Source organism: Microtus oregoni, unplaced genomic scaffold (genome assembly GCF_018167655.1).
Source record: "Microtus oregoni isolate MIOR12 unplaced genomic scaffold, Mior012 000031F_ref0000149, whole genome shotgun sequence".
Classification (NCBI taxonomy): domain Eukaryota; kingdom Metazoa; phylum Chordata; class Mammalia; order Rodentia; family Cricetidae; genus Microtus; species Microtus oregoni.
In genome coordinates this window covers 11419697-11444834 of record NW_024543090.1, presented here as the reverse complement: position 1 = coordinate 11444834, position 25138 = coordinate 11419697, and the positions used below count along the sequence as shown (strand labels likewise).

The following is a 25138-nucleotide window of genomic DNA, read 5'->3' as shown; positions in this document are numbered from 1 at the left end:
TGTTTGACTTTCCTTAGATTCTCAAGTGCCTTTGCCTCGATTTTTCCCTCTTCACTATACACTTCAAACTAAACATAGGATTAAAGGATCCAGTGCCCCTAAATATGTAAGCACAGGAAATGTTCTGTACCTAGTCCTGTGATCGATCTGTAAAATCTCCCTGTAAAACAACAGGGATATCTTTGATGTTTTATACTTGAGTCATTGCTCCACAACCAGGACACCCCTTTTGCTTAGATACAATATTTTCTCCCTCTGTACCCTTCAGATAGTAATCACCTCATGGTCAGACCTGCACAACTTGATGGATGGAGGAAATCACTCCATGGTATCAGAATTTCTGGTGCTGGGTCTCACCAATTCATGGGGAATTCAGATTCTCCTTTTCCTGTTCTTCACAGTATATTATGTGGCAAGCATGCTAGGTAACCTCCTCATTGTGCTCACAAGCATCTCAGACCATCACCTGCACTCCCCAATGTACTTCCTGTTGGCCAACCTCTCCTTTATAGATACAAGTGTGTCCAGCATTGCTACCCCAAAGATGATTTATGACCTCTTCAGAAAGCACAAAGTCATTTCCGTGAATGGGTGCATCACTCAGATGTTCTTCATTCACACTGTGGGAGGAACAGAGATGGTACTGCTCATAGTCATGGCCTATGACCGGTACATCGCCATCTGTAAGCCCCTCCACTACCTCACCATCATGAGTCTAAGGATGTGCATTTTTCTCTTGACACTGGCTTGGACCATTGGCCTTATCCATTCTGTGGCCCAGTTGGCTTTTGTTGTCAATTTACCCTTCTGTGGAGCTAATAAAATGGATAGATTTTATTGTGATTTTCCTCGGTTCATCAAACTTGCATGTACAGACACATACAGACTGGAGTTCCTGGTCACTGCCAACAGTGGTTTCATCTCCATGGCCACCTTCTTCATCCTGGTTGTGTCTTACATCTTCATCCTGGTCACGGTTCGCAAACATTCCTCAGGTGCCTCCTCCAAGGCCCTCTCCACTCTCTCAGCTCACATCACTGTGGTGGTTTTCTTTTTTGGTCCTTGCATTATTGTCTATGTGTGGCCTTTCCCTACTTTGCCCATAGATAAATTTTTAGCAATTTTTGATGTCATCATCACTCCTTTCATGAATCCTGTCATCTATACACTTAGAAATAAGGAGATGAAAGTTGCAATGAGAAGACTCTTTATCAGGGCTTTAAGTTTCAAAAATTCTTTCATTGACAGTTCAAGAGATTCAGATTAAAATAGAACATCCTTGAATATAAATCACTTTTATTCTTTACTAAGTGATCTTCCCTAGAAACATGCATGCAAGCAACATTGAAGAGACTCAGCAGGTTGTATTTATATGTTATATGGTATGTATACATATACATGTATGTACGCAAGTGTGTGTGTATTTATATAATTTATAGATATATGTAACAATGGTAAAAGAAGATAAGGCCTTGAATTTGGTAGGAGGAGGATTGTCAGATATTAGGTGGCCTGAGTGAGAAAAAGGAAGAGAGAAAATTATAAAATTATATTTAAATTAATTGATTTTTAATTTAGTTCTTTAAAAAGTAATCTCAAATATCTCTTCAATTTAGTGTTTTTAAATACTGTGAAGTGCCTCCTCAAGTATTATCTGCATATTTGATCAGTTTTTGCTAAAGAATTCTTGGATTCTAAAAGTACTGAAAAGCAGTAAATTCAGCCTAAACTGTGGTCTACGTCAAGTGCTGTGCCTGTTCTGGAAAGAAAGGCAACTGCTGAACCCTCACACTTTGCTTTCATCTCAGATGTTGGAAATTCTCTTTGACACTGGTTCACAGACACAGAGCACTTCTGATCCACCAGGAGCCTAGGTTTCTACCTGGTGATTTACTCAGTGTCACAAGAATCAGGAATACTCAAAATAAGGATCTTTAGCTAGGTAAATTCGAGGTCAAGGCTTTTGTCATTTGAATTAGTTCACTGAATGTAGATTTTTGACTATTTGTAACAGTTTTACTTATAGTTATAATTGAAAAGTAAGCTATATGGTCAATTAAAGAGGAAGGGAGGAAATGTTAATAATGTTAGTCAATGCATATTTTTAAGACTAGAAGATATGAATTTCTATTTCACTTTGGTATATAAAAACTATTTTACCTCCTCTTTTTCTAGTCATTGTTTTTGACAAAGAAATCTGTGTTACTTAAAGATTATCTTGAATGCTTTGAATATTTTACAATGCAGAAAGGAAAATGCTGATTTATAAATAAAATACAAAATAATGGTTTTTTTTTTTTTTTTTTTTTTTTTTTTTTTTGGTTTTTCGAGACAGGGTTTCTCTGTGGCTTTGGAGCCTGTCCTGGAACTAGCTCTGTAGACCAGGCTGGTCTCGAACTCATAGAGATCCGCCTGCCTCTGCCTCCCGAGTGCTGGGATTAAAGGCATGCGCCACCATCACCTGGCCAAAATAATGTTATTAGAAACCTTGTTTATAACTATATAAAAAGTATAGAAATTAGAAAAACCATGACAAACTCTTAGTAACTAAAAATATAAAAATGAGTAGGCAATATGTTATGCTTTTTATCCAACATATGTTTTATTTTAAATATAATATTTATAATTAATAAAAAAATACTTCAGGGGGAGTACCACAAAACTTATGTTGCCAGGTGATTCAATCCAGGTGTCCCCTGACTATCACATTTGAGTTATACAACTGATATGAAACTGACCTGCTCCACATGGACTTCTAAATGATCTATAGTACTTCTTACAAGATACTAGAGAAAAACAGCAGAAGGACAATATTGAGAGCTACAAGCAGTATCTGTCATTCATTCTTACACAAACACTTCACTGAACGTCAGCTTCAATTACAGATCATCTTCAACTTGAAAAGAGATGAACTGGCACAGAAGAGTGTCAACTATTTCAAAATCCCACTGAAAACCCCCTAAGGCTCCAGTGCTGGATTCTGTCACAGACTCAGGCAATAATATTGAAAGGGAAATTCCATGTATAGTATACTAATTAGAATGTCTCTTTCCCACAATACCATGGTTCTTCTGATTTTCTCTAACGCGGCATAGTTATCAATCTTTTTTTATTTTTTATTTTTTTATTGAGAAAAGGAAGACAAAAAAAACAAGTTTCCACCTCCTCCCAGCCTCCCATTTCCCTCCCCCTCCTTCCACCCTTCTCCACCTCCTCCCACCCTTCTCCCCCTCCTTCCACTCCTCTCCCCCTCCCTCTCCAGTCCAAAGAGCAGTCAGGGTTCCCTGCCCTGTAAGTCCTAGGTCCTCCCACCTCTGTCCATATCTAGGAAGGTGAACATCCAAACTGGCTAGGCTCCCACAAAGCCAGCAAATTGCATAGGATCAAAACCCCGTGCCATTGTCCTTGGCTTCTCATCAGCCCTCATTGTTCGCCATGTTCAGAGAGTCCAGTTTTAACCCATGCTTTTTCAGTCACAGTCCAGCTGGCCTTGGTGAGCTCCCAGTAGATCAGCTCCACTGTCTCAGTGGATGGGTGCACCCCTCGTGGACCCGACTTCTTTGCTCATGTTCTCCCTCCTTCTGCTCCTCATTGGGACCTTGGGAGCTCAGTCCAGTGCTCCTGTGTGGGTCTCTGTCTCTATCTCCATCCATCACCAGATGAAGGTTCCATGATGATATGCAAGATATTCGTCAGTATTGCTGTAGGCTAGGGTCATTACAGGTTCCCTATCCTCAGCTGCCCAAGGAACTAACTGGGGACCTCGGCTTGGGCATCTGGGAGCCACTCTAGGGTCAAGTCTCTTGCCAACCCTAAGGTGGCTCCCTTAACTAAGAATTGTGCTTCCATGCTCCCCTATCCAACCTTCCCTTATCCCAATCCTCCTGTTCCCCAAGTTCCCCCCATCCTCCCCTTCTACCTTTTCTCTCCCCATCTCCCCTAACCCCCATCCCACCCCACCCCCAAGAACCCAATTTTCTCCCCGGCAATTTTGTCTACTTCCCATAGCCAAGAGGACAACTATATGCTTTTCCTTTGGTTCACCTTCTTACTTAGCTTCATTAGGATCACCAATTGTAGACTCCGTGACCCTTATTTATAGCTAAACCAATTATGAGTGAGTACATCCCATATTCATCTTTTTGGGTCTGGGTTACCTCACTCAGAATAGTGTTTTCTATTTCCATCCATTTGCATGCAAAATTCGAGAAGTCATTGTTTTTTACCGCAGCGTAGTACTCTAATGTGTAGATATTCCACACTTTCTTCATCCATTCCTCCATTGAGGGGCATCTAGGTTGTTTCCAGGTTCTGGCTATTACAAATAATACTGCTATGAACATGGTTGAACAAATGCTCTTGTCATATGATAGGGCATCTCTTGGGTATATTCCCAGGAGTGGTATTGCTGGGTCCAGGGGTAGGTTGATCCCGAATTTCCTGAGAAACCGAAACACTGATTTCCAAAGTGGTTGCACAAGATTTCATTCCCACCAGCAATGGATGAGGGTACCCCTTCCTCCTCAGCCTCTCCAGCAAAGGCTATCATTGGTGTTTTTGATTTTAGCCAATCTGACAGGTGTGAGATGATATCTCAAAGTTGTTTTGATTTGCATTTCCCTGATCGCTAAGGAGGTTGAGCATGACCTTAAGTGTCTTTTGGCCATTTGAACTTCCTCTGCTGAGAATTCTCTGTTCAGTTCAGTGCCCCATTTTTTAATTGGGTTAATTAGCATTTTAAAGTCTAGTTTCCTGAGTTCTCTATATATTTTGGAGATCAGAACTTTGTCTGTTACAGGGTTGGTGAAGATCTTCTCCCAGTCAGTACCTTTCCTTTTTGTCTTGGTGACAGTGTCCTTTGCTTTACAGAAGCTTCTCAGTTTCAGGAGGTCCCATTTATTCAATGTTGCCCTTAATGTCTGTGCTGTTGAGGTTACACATAGGAAGCGATCTCCTGTGCCCATCTGTTGTAGGGTACTTCCCACTTTCTCTTCTATTAAGTTCAATGTGTTCTGACTGATAGTGAGGTCTTTAATCCATTTGGACTTGAGTTTTGTGCATGGTGATAGATATGGGTCTATTTTCATTCTTCTACAGGTTGACATCCAGTTATGCCAGCACCATTTGTTGAAGATGCTTTCTTTCTTCCATTGTATACTTTTGGCTCCGTTATCAAAGATGAGGTGTTCATAGCTTTGTGGGTTAAAATTCGGGTCTTCTATACGATTCCATTGGTCGACTTCTCTGTTTTTATGCCAGTACCACACTGTTTTCATCACTGTAGCTCTGTAATACAGTTTGAAGTCAAGGATGGTAATGCCTCCAGACAATCCTTTATTGTATAGGATTGTTTTGGCTATCCTGGGTTTTTTGTTTTTCCATAAAAACTTGATTATTGTCCTCTCAAGATCTGTGAAGAATTTTGATGGGACCTTGATGGGGATTGCATTGAATCTATAAATTGCCTTAGGTAGAATTGCCACTTTTACTATGTTGATCCTCCCAATCCAGAGCAAGGGGGGTCCATCCATTTTTTTTGGTATCCTCTTCAATTTCTTTCTTCAATGCCTTAAAGTTCTTGTCAAATAGATCTTTCACTTCCTTGGTTAGAGTTACCCCAAGATATTTTATGCTGTTTGTGGCTATCGTGAATGGTGACGCTTCTCTGATTTCCCTATCTGCTTCCACATCCTTTGTGTATAAGAGGGCGACGGATTTTTTGGAGTTGATCTTGTATCCTCCCACATTACTAAAGGTGTTAATCAGCTGTAGGAGTTCTTTGGTAGAGTTTTGGGGGTCGCTTATGTACACTATCATATCATCTGCAAATAATGAAAGTTTAACTTCTTCCTTTCCAATATGAATCCCCTTGATCCCCTTATGTTGTCTTATTGCTATTGCTAGAACTTCAAGCACTATATTGTAGAGGTATGGCGAGAGTGGACAGCCTTGTCGTGTTCCTGAGTTTAGTGGGATGTCTTTGAGTTTCTCTCCATTTAATTTGATGTTTGCTGTCGGCTTGCTGTATATAGCTTTTATTATATTTAGGTATGACCCTTGTATCCCTTATCTCTCCAATACTTTTATCATAAAGGGATGTTGAATTTTGTCAAAAGCTTTTGCAGCATCTAGTGAAATGATCATATGGTTTTTTTCTTTCAGTTTATTTATATGCTGGATTACATTGATAGATTTTCATATGTTGAACCAGCCCTGCATCTCAGGAATGAAGCCTACTTGGTCATAATGGATAATTTTTCTGATGTGTTCTTGGATTCGGTTTGCCAGTATTTTGTTGAGGATTTTTGCATCGATGTTCATGAGTGAGATTGGTCTATAATTCTTTTCTTGGTTGAGTCTTTGTGCTGTTTTCGTAACTGTAGCTTCATAATAGGAATTTGGCAATGCCTGAAGGAAAGAGAGTCCCTTCATCTGCTCTTATAAATTCTAAATACATTTTCATATCTACATACAGCACTATAAAATAGTAAGCAAACTACAACTCACTAAAATATGCTATTTGAGATTTACATTCCGTCATTTTAATATATCATCAAATATTTATGTCTTTACTATTTGAAGAGGAAAAGATTGAGCAGTAAATTTTATGATAAATAATTTTATTGTCTTTCTTCCTTCTCCTCAAGTGACCCATTAATCACCACATTTTCTGGTTGGCTCTGGCCGAATTTCTGTGGTCCTTGGAAACAATTCCCTTGGTCAATTGTACACAGAATGGCAATTCCAGAATTCTATGACAACACTGAAATGACTTCCCCCGGCTGCTAATTAATCGTCTTTCCCTCTATGGAGGTATTAAACTTGACTTTTTATGCCAAGTAATGGCATAGGCTAGAGTTTATCAGGTTTGGGTTGTCTAACTTATGATAATTCCAACACTGATCCAGGTAGGTTAGACGGATGGAAGCTACCTTTTCGTTATTTTCTATAGTTAGCACACAGCATTCTGAGTTTCATATTGACATTTGTGTCTGTGTGTATTGTGTGTGTATGTCTGTGTGTGTTATACTTTGCTCATTTTGACCTACCTATCCAGCCCTCCCTTGTACCTCTGTCTATCCCACTGATAGAAACTGTCTTTGAGGAAAATTTGAATTTTAAAAGAAACACATAGAGTAGACAAAAACCTAATCAATCAGAAGAAATAAATTTAATGAGGAAATTGCAATATATTACCCATAAATTAAAGTGTATAAGTCAGAGGAATGAACAAAGTCATAGGTGTGCACCATGGTAGAGGTTACTCCAGTGGCATTTTCATGGAAGTCTTCCATGTGCATTCAACAAAAGGAATAAAATGAGAGTTAAAGTGTAGCCCGATCGAGAAAATATCAATAATTTTGGACAACAGTAAAGAAACTATGGTCCATATATATGGGTTGAAAGACTGAATTATAATTGTAAATACAATATTTATAGATATACAATAAGCTATTGAGACATATACTCATATTGTATCATCAAACTGAGATTATTGGCAAACAATTGATTAAACATTATTCTTCCTATGTAGTGAAACCTTCAAAACCCTCTCTTTTTACAATTTCATCCAAGTGATGTGTTGTGATTCCTCGGGCCACAGACAGGACACAAAGTGTAGGATAAGCACAGCAAAACAAAATGGGTGGAATGAAAGCAATCCGGACTGATGAGACCAAGAGTCAAACATGCTTGCTCCAGATTTGCCAACAATTTGTTCTGTGACTTTAGCAGGGTCCTTGCCCTTCCCATACCTCTCTTTCTTTAGTTTAGAATCAAAAGAATATCACAGACATGTAGAAAAGTTTCAGTGGGGTGACAATAGCCTTTCAGTCTGTCCTGGCAGCACTGAGGACTCATGCGGAAGCATGCAGGTCTAAAGCCACTCCACACAACTTCTAGGACACTGAGCAATGTCCTGAATTCTCTCTGTCAATCTCAGGAAAAAGAAACAGTGGAGAAGCTTATCATGATCATATTGAACTCTTTCAAAGACATTTTCTGCACTATACAGAAGCTCTGACTTAATTCAACTTTTTTAATAATTGAGAAAAAAAGATTACCAAATAAAGAAAGAATACTCAGACTCTTCTTGAGCAGCTTCAAATGTTGATTTTCAACTTTAACAAAAACTCTAGCATGAGCCTGCCCCATCGGTGCTAATTTCACATGATTGAACGACCATTGCCTGTTTATGTTGGCCCAGACAAGGATGAGCTGCCCTGAGCACAGGAGGGAATGCACTGCTCTGTTGAGGAGTCTGAGTCTCGTCCTGTTACACTTTACACTTTGCAGTGGAAGCGTGAGCAGAGACTTTTGCTTTCTGGTGAAGTCAGGTCTGAGACTTAGAACACTGCAAAGACAGTGTCCTCATTAATTAACTATATTCAGTTAACTATACTGCTACAATTTTGTTTTCGCTAAAGCATCAGATTTGAACTACTTTTCTGCCTTTTTTATTGAAAATGTGTTCTTCTCTGAAACAATACAACCTGACCACAGTCTTCCCTCCAACCTCTTTCTCTACCAGGTCCACTAGCCCTTTGTCTCCCTTCAGAAGAGAGTGGGCCTCCAAGAGACAACACCCAAGCACAACAAAACAAGATACAGGAAGACAAGATGAAAGCCCTCATATGGAGACAAGACAAGGACACCCGATAGGAGGAAAAGAGTCCCAAGAGCAGGCAAAAAGAGTCAGAGATGAATCCACTCCTGGTGTTTAAAATCCCACAAAAACACTAAACATATACACCTGATGTAGACCCTATGCTTTTCACTTAAGTCTCTGTGAGCCCATATACATCCTAATTAGTTGAGACAGTGGGTCATTTTCACCTAGTATCGTCCATCCCCTCTGACTCCCTTAATCATTCCTCCCCCTCCTCCACCACACTCACCAAGTGCAGCCGGGAAAGATCCAATGGAGACCTTCAATTTAGTCTTCTCTCTCTCTCTCTCTCTCTCTCTCTCTCTCTCTCTCTCTCTCTCTCTCCCCCCCCCCCAAAATGTCTGCCTGTAGGTCTCTGCACACCTGCTCCCATCTCTGCCAGAGGATGCCTTTCTGTTGATGACCGTATAAGACATCTATGAGTATAGAAAAATATTATCTGGAAAAATTTCATTTTTTTTCACAAATAGTTTATGGTTCTACCCTAGGTCTTTTGGATATCCAGTCTCTGGTTCCTAGCCATCCCAAGCAGTGTGAAGTGTGGGCTCCCTGTCACATTGATTGGCGACTCCCACAAGTTCTGTGCCACCATTGCCCCAACACATCTCGCAGACAGGACAGATTTTTAGGTCCAGGGTTTTGTGGCTGAGTTTGTGTCCACGTTTCTCTTTCAATAGCCTTCAGAGTACCTTCCCTCACCAAAGAGACTAGACCATAGGGGTGAAGGCTCCAAACAGACACAAGCTCAATCTCTCTACATTCAATAAGCTGTGTGGATACTGACCTCTGCAATGGGGTCCGACTGTCAGTTTGAGGACAGCGACCCCTGTCCTAGTATCAGCCTCTGCCCCAATTCTGCCCACTTTTAGTGCAGAGTCAGTCTGCATAACAAATAGAAAGTTTGAAACCTGGAGAGCTGAGATTTAAGTAGAGGCAGAGCATTGACTAACTGGATAGTCCACCAACAATGTCAACACCTGCTTTCCAAATTTTTACAAACTATAATAACTTACCCACTTTTAAACCTCTACTAACTCAAAAGAAAAAAATCACAATATTCTGAGTTATTTACCTAGAATCCTATGTCACACACTGAAGGCATTTTTGAAACACTAAACATGAAAATAATATTTCAGTAAAATAACATAAAATTTTCTTCCATTGTCTACTTTAGTCACATGAATATATATGTGAATATACTCATGAATTTTGAGTCTTAGAGGTAGAAGTGCTGAACCAAAGCAAACACCAATGTAAAAACTCAGAATGCACTTCAGATTTAACTACTCATTTCTGTCATCAGATGTGAGAATGCTTTCTTCTTCAACCACCCACAAACCTTGATTTGTGTCAAATGTTTCAACTCCTGCCTAATTAATAAGAAAAAGCTGTTATGTTGATATTTTGCATGCATTTAATTTAATTGTAAATGAACTTAGGGATATTTACCTACAAGGAGACAGGTCCTCACTAGATCCTCTGACATGTTCGTTCTCACTTCTGTGAGGAGGATCATGACATACTGCCCTCATTCTGGTTACCTCTTTCACTTGATATTTTTCATTTTTTTTCTTCCAGTGAGCATCAGACAGAATCTGCTCCAGAGTATCCATGGCTTTTTTAATTTCTCCAAGTCACACAGTGAGTGTCTTAAACCTGCATCCTCTGCCACATTTTGTCACCTTGTCATCTCAATATAGAGATAAGACAAATGCCCATCTCTTATCCTGAAATGTGTATATAGGCATTTTAATGTGATCTTATTTAGAATACTAATATTTTTTTTTAAGTTACAAATGCTTCCTTTATTACATAAAGCCAGCATTGCTACTTCTAAGTTGAGCTGCTTGTGCATCTACACTGTGTGGTGTAGTGCCTGTGATGTTATCACTTCCAAGTGTCGTTAGGCAGACCCCTGTGAGTGCCATCCATGGTACTTGTTCCCGTTTCCCACACAGCTGGTAAACTGCTCTAGGGATTTGTGTCCTCCCAGGCCCCAGAGGAAACACTCAACACTCTTCCACATCCTACCATACCAGATGCAGCAGGGTTCCAAAGGAGAAATTAAAGATTGACAGCACCCTGACTTTTTTAAATACACTGCTTTATCATTTTTCATTAATGAAGTAGATTACAATGAAGCCCTAATTTGCAATATAATTAGTTGTTACAAGACACTGAACTTTCCCCTGAGGATATACCATGATTTCTAAGACACAAAGTCACTGTAAGCAGTTTCCCAGCCCAGGGAGCCTCTTGCTGCAGGTACAGGGCTGCTTCCTGCATTCCACACTGTGCTCTGGATGGTGTGCTGCAAGGTCAGCGTGATTCTAAGCAGACACAGTTCGGAAGCAGTCTCGTGATGTATCTGATGACTGAAGACTGCCTGGCTTAGTTACTGCTGTTAGTGTATATTAGTGTTGTACACAATAAAGAAAATTATACCTCATTATTTTGTTTAAGCCAAGGAAAAATAGAGAATTTGGATGAAAATTATACATAGATTACAATCAGTTTCCTAAGCAAAGGAAACAAAAGTAACTGCTGAGGTTAGTCAAGATTTAGAGTTCGCTTCACATTGCCTTGTACTGTTTTGTGAACTGTGTTATTAAAATCCTGAGCTCAACAAAATCTTTGTAAGTCACTTCATGAAAATAGGCATTTGGCCAATAAGAATTTAATTCCACACCAATGAAACTTTAGAGGCTAGATTTATGTAGGTGTTGGTGTTTGCACACATCTATAGAATTTTTAGTTTACTATAAAGATGACAAGACAAATTCCCCTCAGTGAGATCCTGGCCTAATATATTTGCTTTACTTCTATAGTGAAAGGATAGTGTTAAACATGGAAGCTTTCAATTGTGGCACTGGCTGATGATCTAAATAGGGGATCCTTCAAAAGCTACGATTAAGGAGCTACCAAGCTTTTCTGCAATACTAGTCCGATTGAGGTCTTCTGGTCCATTTGCTTGATACTCATGCTTTATGCCTTGAAATTTCTTCTTGATGGCGTCCTTCAAGCTCGCATAGATCACTTTGCTTTTCAGAGGTGCATGTTCTGGTGCCCACAAGAAGAACATCAGCTCTTCTTTTCTGGACTCCTTAGTTTCAAAGCTTGCATCATACAAAGCGTAGTGACAATCTTTCTCAGGAAGCATTCCCACAAAATGCTTGAAAGATCGGTTATGGTTTCATCAACATCTCCAACCAAGATCTCTTTGCCTTCTTCAACAACTATGCACAAAAAGTCTGCACTGAGACAAAAAATGACAGCCTTCTTTCTTTTCTTGATTTCTTCTGGCGTGGAGCATTTCCGAACTTTCATGTCATAGAAAATGCGACATACTTCATCCGCAACCTGAACTCCTGAGGCCATGTTCTCTGTGGCGGACTTCGAAACGAGGAGCCTGGCGGCAAAGTATGAAAAGCGTCCTCCGCACGGTAGGAAGACCCGGAGAGAGAGCGCGAGGCAGACGCGACAGCTCGAGCCGAATACTAATATCTTAAGAAATGTCCACAGTCACTTAAGAATTTGACAGTTAGTAACCCAAAAGACTTTTATTTCAGAGTCATCAGAAAGATATGCCTATAATAATATATTCTCAAAATATAACAAATATGGTTATCCAAGTAAATTAAAGGGTTAAATATTGGTATGCTTTGAACACTGGGATATATGAGAGGAATACTATTTGCTTTAGGGGGGATGGAGGAAGTGTTTTTTATACTTTCTTATTTCTGGAAATTAAAAAGTAAATACATCACATTCTTATTTTCATACCTCCAATCCCTTCCATATATTCCCCCCTTGCTTTGCTTCAAAATCATGGCCTCATTTTATTTCACTATTTCTACGTGTGTGTGTGTGTGTGTGTGTGTGTGTGTAAGTATGTATAAATACATAACTATCTCCAAAGGCATGTTAGTCTCTCATGTGACTTTGTTAGTTGAGCATTGCTTGTCTTAAACCAGAGTTTCTCATCGCTCTCCTGTTTTAGATGACATGAGGGTTGTCACAGTCAACAGAGGCAATGAGTGAAGCAAACCACTCTGTGGTATCTGAGTTTGTCTTCCTGGGACTCTCCAACTCATGGACAACCTAGCTCTTACTCCTCTTCTTTTCCTGTATGTTCTACGAGGCAAATGTGTTTGGAAATTTTCTCATTGTTCTAACTGTGACTTCAGACCCCCATTTACAGTCCCCTATGTACTTCCTCTTAGCCAATCTTTCCTTTCTCGACTTGATATTTAGCTCCTCCACAGCACCAAAAATGATTTACGACCTTTTCAGAAGGCACAAAACCATCTCTTTTGGGGGCTGTATCACTCAGATATTCCTAATCCTTGCAGTTGGAGGCACTGAGATGGTGCTGCTCATAGCCATGGCTTTTGACCGATATGTTGCCATATGTAAGTCCCTGCACTACTTGACTATCATGAGTCCACAAAAGTGCATTTTGGTTTTAGTTGCTTCTTGGATTATTGGCTTCATCCACTCAGTGACTCAGTTGATTTTTGTCATAGACTTACCCTTCTGTAGCCCTAATGAACTAGACAGCTTTTTCTGTGACCTCCCTCGGTTTATTAAACTGGTGTGTATAGACACATATACCTTGGGATTCATGATTACTGCCAATAGTGGGTTCATTTCTGTGGCCTCCTTTTTAATTCTGATCATCTCTTACATATTTATTTTGATGACCGTTCAAAAGAAATCTTTGGGTAGTTTATCTAAGGCCCTCTCCACTCTGTCAGCTCATGTCATGGTGGTCATTTTGTTCTTTGGACCAATAATCTTCTTCTACATGTGGCCGTTTCCAACATTACATCTGGATAAATTTCTTGCCATCTTCGATGTAATTATTACTCTTTTTCTAAATCCAGTGATCTATATGCTTAGGAATAAGGAGATGAAGATGGCCATGAGAAGACTATACACTCGCTTTATGAATTACAGTAAGTTATCATTGCTATACTGAAGATACATGAATATGCAAGTAGAATTTCATGTGGATATGTGCTATATAAACTATGTTATACTTCACCAGAATGTTATTATGTGCTAATATGTGATGTACCCTTGTTCGTTTTCTGCCTGAATTAAATTTGGATATTACTAACTGTTTATACAACAGACTAGAGACAAAAGAGTTTTCCAGTCTTACTCACCAATAAGCTTAATTCACTAAAATGGTCAAAACAATACTGATAACCGCCAAAGCACACGTTTCTAAGGGTCACGTTATAAATGGACTGTCTTACTTGAAAATAAAGATTAACTAACATTTGCTTTGTATGATTTGTCTTACTCTCCTCATGACTTATTTTCTGTCTCTTCAGCATCTTGTTTATCAGTCATTTGTGTGATAATCTGCTTTTCACAATCCAGTAAGGAATCTGAAACCACCTCGGGTTTGGTTGAAAAAGAAAATTCTGATATGAAGAATTGTCTAAGTATAAACTATGCTAAATAGTTTCATAAAATTGTTTAAAAATAGAATTCTACATTCAGCCCAGGCACAGGGCAATCCAGGAAGATTTAAATGTTCCTGTTTTCATGCAAACAGAGCAAAAGTCAAGAGATGGAAAGAAAGACAATAGAACGAATATAGTGAGAATGCATTCTCTTCCCAAATTCAATTTTTTCTCTTAGTAAATTTTCTTCAGAATTTTTCTCCTCATGAAGCTCACTTTCTCCACTGAGATCATTGGACCACTCATTACTCTTTACACAATGAGGTGTAAAAATAAAAACTAATTACGTTTCAAATAAAAATCAAACAAAATTTATGACATTTTCATTTCTAACAAGTATTGAGTAATTCATTGAGAGGGACAGAAATCTATAAGCACAGAAGTAGCATTTTTAGGAAGGCTGGAAACAGAATGCACACATAAGGGATAGGAAAATAAATAGGAGGAAGTATCAGAATTATTAAAGCTTAAAATAAATCAGCAGAATTATTGAAAGCTTGGAAGAAGGACAGGTGGCTTGGGCAGACTGGTGATGCCAAAGTGTCAGTTTAAAGAAAGATGAACAGCGAAGGACACAGCCTTGAGGCAGAGGAGCCACGCCTAGTACGTGTCTCCAAGAAGGGTTTGACTACTGCTTTGGAATGGAATCAAGGAAACTGAGGTGACATACAGAAAAAATAGAACAGTGGACTCAAACTGTGGGTTGAAAACCCTACAGATGTCATGTATCAGATATTTACATTACAATTCCTAACAGTAGCAAAATTGCAGCTATGAAGTAGCAATGAAATACTTTTATGGTTGGGATTCACAACAGCATGAGGAACTGTATTAAAGAGCCAGGCCATTAGGAAGGTTAAGAACCACTGAATAGAGTCTACAAGGAGGAACTGCCAAGAAAGGAAAGTTGGCAAACCCAGCACCTGCATCAGAGAAGGAAGACAATTCTTTGGAGTTGGAAGATTCTGTGAACAGTGCAGTTTCTTAGAAAACTACTGAATTTAAAATAGATCCTAGGGCTATGTTTCACATCAGTTTTAAACTGACTTAGTTTCCGTGTTCAGAAAGTCTCAATCCTAAATATGTGCCCCAGGGTGATTAAAGTAACACATGGACAATACAAATATTAAATCTGTGTGGACAGATTCCTGCTCCTTTCCGGCCATTTCCTTAGCTGTCTGGTGTGCTATCCAACTGCTTTTGCCTGAAGAGACCATGTGTATTATTCTCCATGAGTTTTTCATGGTAATCAAATACTGAATTTCAAAAAGTGCTCATGTCGGCTTTTTACTCATTTTTGATAGTGTTCAGCTAGAAGCTACTTCTTTGCTTCTCTGTTTTCAAGCTTTATTTGGAAATTAGTTCAGATTCATCATCACTCAAAGTTGGTGCAGAGTCTCCTTATAACCCATGCTAACTACATTTATGTCAACATGACACGAGCTAGAGTTATCTAAAGGAGAGAAACTCAGTGGGGAAAACGCCTCCATACGATCTGTCTATAGGCATTTTTCTGAGTTAGTGATTGACAGAGAAGGGTTCAACCCATTGTCCCTGGTGCCATTATTGGACTGGAGATTCTGGATTCCATAAGAATGCAAGCCAGGAGGAGAAAGACAGTAAGCTTCTTCATCAGCTTGTGCCTCCAGGTTCCTGGACACTTTGAGTTCCTGTCCTGGCTTCTTTCAATAATGGAAGTATAAACTAAATATATCCTTTTTTTTTCCAACTTGCTTTTAGGTCATGGTGTTTGATCACCAGAATGGAAACCCTAACTAGGATAGAAACTGTACCAGGATTACGAGGTATTGCTACAATAGACCCGAATAGGTTGCTTTTAAGGAGGATTATAGAAAGACTTTGAAAACTTAGGCTACAAAAACCACTGAGTGTTAACACACAGTGAGCTCTTCTGTAGGAGCTTGGACAAGATGCATGTTGAAGGTACAACAGATGACAGAGGCCTGGCATGTGAAGTCTCAGAAGTACATTTAAAGACTTTATCAGGGGCATTTACTGTATTGAATTAAGATTCTGAAGTGCTAATTAGCTGGGACTGAAGACTCAGCTGTAATTAACAAGATACCAGAACCACTAAAACCTTTGTTATCAGAGACAGTTGATGCTGCTTGGCTGGGGCTGAGAAATTAGTGCTGGGTAAGAAGAAACCAGCATCCTTGAGGTGAACTCTTGTGGAAAGTTTTCCTGAGAGTCAGCACACAGAAGCTGTGTTCCTGACATGACAAGGTTGTACCTTATCCTCGCAGCTGAACTTGGCAGTATAAGATTCGCCCAGGCGGTGCTGTTTTTGAAGGTGTGCATTGGTCATAGAGAGCAGTTTCCGTTTGTCACTGTGTGGCATGGTTAGAGTCCCTGAAGAGAGCCCAGGAGAGCCTATGAATGGAAGAACAGCCCAGTTGCAGCAGAAGGCCCTGGATTTTAAAGATGCCAGTACCATGGGCTGACCACCAAAAACAGCATCAGAAGTGGATTGGAGCCAGCCTGAGCAGAGAAGACAAAGGTGTGTGTGCTGCAGAGGGCAGAGCCAGAGAAGTGACCAAGCCCATGAAGGAGTCCAGAAGATCATGAGTGAACCCCAGAAGTGTCAACTTTCTGGATATGGTTTTGCTCTGTCCAGAGTGTGGTTGCGCCCTGTTCTCCCCACTTGAAGAAAAAAAATTTAATTTAATTTTGATTTTACAAAAGACCACAGTTGAGAGATTTTGATTTTTAAAAGACTTCTATTTTTTTTAATTTTTTACTGTTAATTAAAGTTATTCATTTATTTTATATCCAGACCAAAGTTTCCCCACCATCTTCTCCTCCCGTTACCTCACCCAACTCCACCCCTTAATCTACTCCTCCTCTGTTTCTGTAGAAAAGGTGACAGGCCTCCCATGAGTGTCAATGAAGCATGGCATATCAAGTTGAGGTAGGACTAAGTTCCCCCTTGTATTAAGGCTGGGCACGGCAACACTGTATGAGGATTAGGCTCCTTGGAGTCAGCAAAACATTGTGTACAGGCCAGACTTCCAGCACCAGGAGGCCCACAAGTAGATAAAGCTACACAATTGTCACACATAGTGTGGGCCTGGGTCACTTCCATGCAGGTTGCCTAACTGTTGGTCCAGACTCTGTGAGCTCCAATGAGTACAGGTAAGTTGTTTCTATGGGTTCCTTTGTGATGACCTTGGCATAATTATTCCTAGCTTGTGCAGTCATTCCTCTCTCTCTCTTCAGCATGATTCCAGAACTCGTGCTTGGTGCCTGGCTGTGCGCTTGGCTGTGGATTTGGGTATTTGATTTCATCAGTTGATTACAGGTGGAGGCCACTTCAGGCTACCTATCCACCATTGCTAGGAGCCTTAGCTGGGGTCACCCTTGTAGATTAATGGGAGTTTCCCTTGCACCAGATTTCAACCTTACCCCAAGACTTTGAATTTTAAAGAGAATGAAGTTTTAAGTGTATTTTAAAAGACTGTGGGACTTTAAATTTAGGAATGTTTACAATGTCATGTGATGTCAATGTGTGGCCTTAGGGTAGAGGAAAAGTAAAAAAAAAAAGGAAAGAAAAGAGCTTAACAGTGTTGTATATGTGTGGAAAGCTGACAAGCGGTTAATTGTGCTGGTCAGTTTTCTATCAAGCTGGAATTATTTGAAAGAAGGAAACCTCAATGAAGAAAATGCCTTCGTAAATCTGGCTATAAGAATTCTCACAAATAGTGCTTAATGGGGCAGGATCCAGCCCACTCTGGGTGGTGCCATTCTTGGGCTGATGGCCCTCAGTTCTATAAGAAATCAAGCTGAGTCCATATCCCGACCCACAACTCTGACAGAAAACCCCTGCCCTGCCAGAGGCCATGCCAGTACCATCAACCTCAGGTAAGACCCTACCTGTAGATCTCCAACATTTCTCAGAAATGGCCCAGCTTTCCCCAACAACTCTCAGGGCACCAGAACCACAGGCAAGTCAGGCCAGGGAGGAAAGAGAAAGCAGGGACAGAAACACCAAACCCACCAAGATAAACTAGGAAATTGACACCTAAATCCAGATACCTAGAGGCTAACCTAAGAACACAATCAACAACAGACAATGCAGTATGTCACCACTAGAGGCCACCTACCCTACTACAGTGAACCCTGAATATTCCAACACAGCTGAAGCACAAGAAAATGACCTTAAAACCAACTTTATGAAGATAATAGAGGTCCTTAAACAAGAAATAAATAAATCTCTAAAGAAATCCAGGGAGCCGGGCAGTGGTGGCGTACGCCTTTAATCCCAGCACTCGGGAAGCAGAGGCAGCGGATATCTGTGAGTTCGAGACCAGCCTGGCCTACAAGAGCTTGTTCCAGGACAGGCTTCAAAGCCACAGAGGAACCCTGAATTGAAAAACCAAAAACACAAACAAAACAAAACAAAACAAAAAAAGAAATCCAAGGAAACGCAAACATTTGAAGGAAATTAATAAATCTCTTAATGAAACCCAGGAAAACAAATGAGAAAGCCAAGGGAAAAAAAAAAAAAACAGGTGAAGGAAATCAATGAAACTGTTCAAGACCTGAAAATGGAAATAGAATCAGTAAAGAAAACACAAACTGAGGAAATCCTGGAGTGAACAGGAACTCTAGACACAAGCTTCACCAAGAGGAGACAGGAGACAGAAGAGAGATTTTCAGGCATAGACAATACAATAGAAGAAAATGATACATTGGTCAATGAAAACATAAAAGCTAAGAAAATTCCTGACACAAAACATCCAGGAAATTTTGGACACTATGAAAAGATCAAACAAAGGGATAGTAGGAATAGGAAAAGAACAATGTCAGCTCTAAGGTTCAGAAAACATTTTTAACAACATCACAGAAGAAAAACTACCTAACCTTAAGAAGGACATAAATATAAAGTACAAGACGCTTACAAAATACCAAATAGATTAAACCAGATAACAAAGCACCCCCACCACTAATCAAAATACTAAACACATAACAAAGAATATTGAAAGCTACTAAGGAAAGGGGCCAAGTAACATATAAAGACAAAACTATTAGAATTATACCTGACTTTTCAATATAGACTCTAAAAGCCAGAAGGACCTAGGCAGATATCTTGCAGACTCTGAGAGACCACAAATGCCAACCCAGACTCCAATACCCTGCAAAACGTTGACTCACCATAAGTGGAGAAAACAAGATATTACCTGATAAAGTCAAATTTAAACAATATCTATCCACAAACCCAGCCCTAAAGAATGTACTAAAAGAAAAACTCCAACCCAAGGAAGTTAACTACACCCATGAAAACACAGTAATTATATAATCTCATACCAGAAATAAAAACAAAAGAGGGAAAACACATACACACACACTATCATCAACAAAAAATGAACAGGAATTAACAATCACTGGTCATTAATATCTCTAATGTCAATGGACTCAATTCTCCAATAAAAAGACACAGGCTAAGGAATTTATTAAAAAGCAAGATCCATCCTTATGCATAATACAAGAAATACACCTCAATGTCAGATAGACAGTACCTCATAATAAACAGTTGGAAACAGATTTGCTAAGAAAACAGCCCCAAGAACCAAGCTGGAGTAGCTATTCTAATATCTAACAAAATAAAATTCAAACCAAAATTAATGAAAAGAGATGGGAAGCGATACTTCATATGCATCAATGGAAAAGTGCACCGAGATGACATCTCAATTCTTAACATCTATTCCCCAAATGTAAGAACACCCATATTTATAAAGAAACATTACTAAAGCATAAATCACATACTGAGCTTCATACATTACTTGTGGGAGGTTTCAATACCCCATACTCCTCAATGGACAGAACATCCAGACAAAAATTAAACAAAGAAATATTATTAACCTGACAAATTAAGAGGAATCTACAGATTATTTCATCCAAACACAAAAGAATATACCTTTTTTTTAAATTTTTTCTTTTTTTTGGTTTTTCGAGACAGGGTTTCTCTGTAGCTTTAGAGGTTGTCCTGGAACTAGCTCTTGTAGACCAGGCTGGCCTCGAACTCACAGAGATTCACCTACCTCTGCCTCCCGAGTGCTGGGATTAAAGGCGTGCGCCACCACGGCCTGGCAAGAATATACCTTTGAAGTCCCACTCCATCTCCAAACCGTCATATCTCCCTTCCCCTCCCTAGCCCTGCAACCTCAGAGGATCTCTGAAACATAGGCTGCAAATACACAGAGAGGGCAAAAAGGGGAGTGACCACCTACTCAGCAGGAGACCACACTCTCTTGGCCCTCCTTTTTGGGGACAAAACTCTGGACCCCTCCCCCACCTGCTTCAGCTTAACTAGCCAGACAGCAGGCAACGTTCCTGCAGGTAGCTCTGCTCCAACACATCCACCTCATCAATCAGACCCTGCAAGTTATAGGTCTCACTCCACCCCCAAATGCTCCTATCCCCTGCAACCTCAGAGGAACCCTGAAGCACAGGCTGTGACTGAACAAACTGGACCAAGAGAGCAAACCAAGAGAGCAGACCAAGAGAGTAGGCCAAGAGAGCAGGCCAAGACAGATCTCAGTGGCTCCCTGAGACACAGACAGAGACAGTACAGAGCAGACCAAGAACAGTTCCCAAAGACAAAGTTAGCCACTGCAATAGTTGGGCCAAGAGGCAAAGACACTGCTGGTACCAGTTGGAGGAAGAGATGGGTATGTGTCAATGCAAGAACTCATTCAACAACCTAAAATGCAGCATAGTAACACCAGAGTCCGGGGGGTTATACAACAGGAAGACTTGATCATCCTAACCCAGAAGAAGCAGAAGAAAACAATTTTAAATATAACTTTATGAGGATGATGGAGAGTTTTAAAGAGAAAATGAAAAATTATCTTAAAGAAATGGAGGAAAAGACAAAAAAGGGGGAAAAATCAATAAATCTCTCAAGAAAACACAATCAAACAGGAGAAGCAAAGAGTTCAAATAGTTGAAAACTTGAAGACTGAAATAGAGGCAAAAAAGCAAACAGAACACTGAGGTAATTCTGGATATGGAAAATCTAAGCATATGAATGGGAACTACTGAGGCAAGCATAACCAACAGAATACAAGAGATGGAAGAGAGAATCTCAGGTGTCGACGATACTATACAGGAAATAAAATGTTAAATCCAACAAATTCTTAGTACAAAACATCCAAGAAATCTGGGACACCATGAAAAGACCAAACCTAAGAATAATAGGGATAAAAGAAGGAGAAGAACCCCAGCACAAAGGCACAGAAAATATATTCCACAAAATCATAGTAGATAACTTTCCCAAACTAAAAAAAAAATAGCTCTTTGAAGGTAAAAGAAGCTGAAAAAACACCAAGTAAACTGAATAAAAAAAGTCCCCATGTCATATAATAATATAATAATCAAAACCCAAAATATACAGAATAAAGAAAGAATATTAAGAGCTGCAAAGAAAAAAGGTAAAGTAACTTTTAAAAGCAGACCTATCAGAATTACACCTAACTTTTCACTGGAAAGCAGAAAATCCAGAAGGTCCTGCACAGAAGTGCTGCAGACACTAAGAGACCACAAATGCAACCCCAGACTACTATACACAGCAAAGCTTTCAATAACTATCAATGGAGAAAACAAGATATTCTATGACAAAATCAGATTTAAAAAATCCCTATCCACAAATCCAGCCCTATGGAAAGTCTTAGAAGGAAAACTTCAACCTAAGGAAGCTAAGTGCACCCACAAAAACACAGGCAACAGACAATCACACACCAGCAAACCCCAAAGAAGGGAAACACTACCACTGAAAGTTAACAGAATTTAACAATCACTGGTCATTAATATCTCTTAATATTAATGGACTGGATTCACCCATAAAAAGACACAGGCTAAGAGAATGGATACGAAAGCTTCCTTCTTCCCTGACACCAAAACCACACAAAGACTCAACCAAGAAACAGAATTACAGACCAGTCTCACTCATAAATATAGATCCAAAAAATACTCAATAAATACTGGCAAACCTAATTTAAGAACACATCAATAAAAATTATCCACCATGATCAAGTCAGCTTCATATCAGAAATGCAGGGATGGTTCGACATATGAAAATCTATCAATGTAAACCATCATACAAATAAACTGAAACAAAGAAAACAATATATGATCATCTCATTACAAGCAGAAAAATTATTTGACAAAATCCAACACCCCTTTATGATAAAGGCCTTGAAGAGGTCAGGGATACAAGGAACATATCTGAACATAATAAAAGCAATATACAGCAAGCTGACAGCCAACATCAAATTACCTGGAGAGAAACTCAAAGTGATTCCACTAAAATCAGGGATGAAACATGGCTGTTCACTCTCCATATCTATTCAACATAGTTCTTGAAGTTTTGGCTAGAGCAATAAGACAACAAAAGAAGACCAAGGGGATTCAAATTGGAAAGGAAGAAGTCAAACTTTTGCTATTTGAAGATAATATGATAGAATACATAAGTGACCCCAAAAACTCTATTAGGGAAGATCATACAGTTGATGAATGCCTTCAGTAATGTGACAGGATGCAAGATCAACTCAAAAAATCAGCAGCCCTCCTATATGTAAATGATAAAGAAGCTGAGAAAGGAATCAGAGAAAAATCGCCATTCAAAATAGCCACAAATAACATAGATTATCTTGGGGTAACACTGACCAAACAAGTGAAAGACCTATTTGACAAGATCTTTAAGTCTTTGAAGAAAGAAATTGATGAAGATACCAGAAAATGGAAAGATCTTCCATGCTCTTGGAAAGGTAGGATCAACATAATAAAAAATAGCAATTCTACCAAAGCAATCCGTAGATTCAATGCAATACCCATCAAAATCCCAACACAATTCTTCACAGACCTTGAAAGAACAATAATCAACTTCATATGGAAAAACAAAAAACCCAAGATAACCAAAACAATCCTATACAATAAAGTAACTACCAGAGTCATAACCACCCCTGATATCAAACTCTATTATAGAGTTACAGCAGTGAAAACAGCATGGTGTTGGCATAAAAATAGACAGTTTGATCAATGAAATTGAATTGAAGACCCAGATATTAATTTACACACCTATGGTCACCTGAATTTTGACAAAGAAGCTAAAATTATACAATGGAAACTAGAAAGCATCTTGAGCAAATGGTGCTAGAATAGCTAGATGTCAGTGTGTAGAAGAACACAAAATTGATCCATACCTATCCCCACCCACAAAACTCAAATTTAAACAGGTTAAAGACCTCAATATAAATCCAACCACATTGAACCTGGTAGAAGACAAAGTGGGAAGTAGCCTTCAATGCATTTCCTATGTATAACCCTAGTAGCACAGACAATAATAGCAAAAATAAATAAATGGAGCCTCCTGAAACTGAGAAGCTTCAGTAAAGCAAAGGACACTGTCAATAAAATAAAAAGGCAGCCTACTGAATGGGAAAAGATCTTTGCTAACCTCACATCAAACAGAGGACTTATTTCCAAAATATATAAAGAACTCAATACATTAGACATCAAAATTCCAAATAGCCCAATTAAAACATGGGGTAGAGAACTAAACAGAGAACTCTCAACAGAAGAATCTTAGACAGCCAAAAGACACTTAAGGAAATGTTCAACATCCTTAGACATCAGGGAAATGCAAATCAAAACGACTCTGAGATGTCATCTTACACATGTAAGAATGGCCAAGATCAAAAACACTAACGACAACTTTTGCTGGAGAGGATATGGAGCAAGGAAAAAATTCCTCCATTGCTGGTGGGAATGCAAACTTGGACAACCACTCTGGAAATCAGTGTGGCAGTTTCTCAGAAAATTGGGAATCAAACTAACTCAGGAATACCACTCTTGGGCATAAACCCAAAGGATGCTCAATCATACTACAAGGACATTTATTCAAGTATGTTCCAGAGCAACATTATTTGTAATAGCCAGGACCTGTAAACAACCTAGATTCCCCTCAACCAAAGAACAGATAAAGAAAATGTGGCGCATTCACACAATGGAATACTACTCAGTGGTTAAAAAAATGAAATCATGAAATTTGCAGATAAAGAGATAGAACTAAAAAAAAATCATCCTGAATGAGGTAATTCAGACCCAGAAAGACAAACATGGTGGTTCCTTATAAGTGAATATTAGATGTAAAGCAAAGATAACCAGACTACAATTCACAGCCCAAGAGACACTAGATAACAAAGTCCCCCTAAGAGGGACATGCATAGATCTCCCTACGAAGGAGAAGTAGATAAGACCTTTTGGGTAAACTGAGGGCATGGGGGAAAGGAGGGGATGGAGGATGAGAACATCAGGAAAGGGAATGGGCAAGTTGCAGGAGAGACAGAGAGGGAAAGCAATGAAAGAAACATCTTGATAGAACAAGTCATTCTGGGGTTAGGGAGAAACCTGGTGCTAGGGAAATTCCCAGAAATCCACAATGGTGACCACAGCCTCGTTCCCTAGTAGAGAGAGTGCCTGAACTGGCTTTCTCCTCTCCTCAGATTGGTAAATCTCCCAACTGTCATCACAAACCTTCATCTAGTAATGGAAACAGATGCAGAGATCCACAAACTAGCACTGGGCTGAGCTCCTGGAGTCCTGTAAAGAAAGGAAAGAGGAATTATATGAGCAAAAGGGTCAAGGTCATGATGGGAAAACCCACAGAGACTGCTGACAAGAGCTAGTTGGAGCTCATGCACTCTGGACCAACAGCTGGAGAGCATGCATGGGACCGAACTAAGTCCTCTGTATGTGGGTGACAGTTATGTGACTTGGTCTGCTTGTAGGACCAGAAACTGTCCCTTGTGGATAAGCTAGCTTTTTGGAACCCATTCCCTATGGAGGGATATTTTACCCAGTCTTGATGCAGAGGGAGGGAGTTGGTCTTGCCGCAACTAGATATGCCTGGCTTAGTTGACTCCCCACGGGAGGCTTTCTCCTCTCTAAGGAAAGGATGGGGGAGGTGGGG

General features: G+C 39.6%; 1 protein-coding gene and 2 pseudogenes across 1 annotated transcript; 2 read left to right on the top strand and 1 right to left on the bottom strand.

Annotated features, from left to right (window-relative positions):
- Positions 1 to 304: 304 nt before the first annotated feature.
- LOC121465804 (olfactory receptor 4F3/4F16/4F29-like) lies at positions 305 to 1267 on the top strand. The gene has a single exon (XM_041679204.1). It carries the CDS (start codon positions 305 to 307, stop codon positions 1265 to 1267), a length of 963 nt encoding a protein of 320 aa, XP_041535138.1.
- Positions 1268 to 11189: 9922 nt separating this feature from the next.
- Positions 11190 to 12070, bottom strand: LOC121465695 (annotated as a pseudogene).
- Positions 12071 to 12701: 631 nt separating this feature from the next.
- LOC121465484 lies at positions 12702 to 13649 on the top strand (annotated as a pseudogene).
- The last annotated feature ends 11489 nt before the right edge of the window (positions 13650 to 25138 follow it).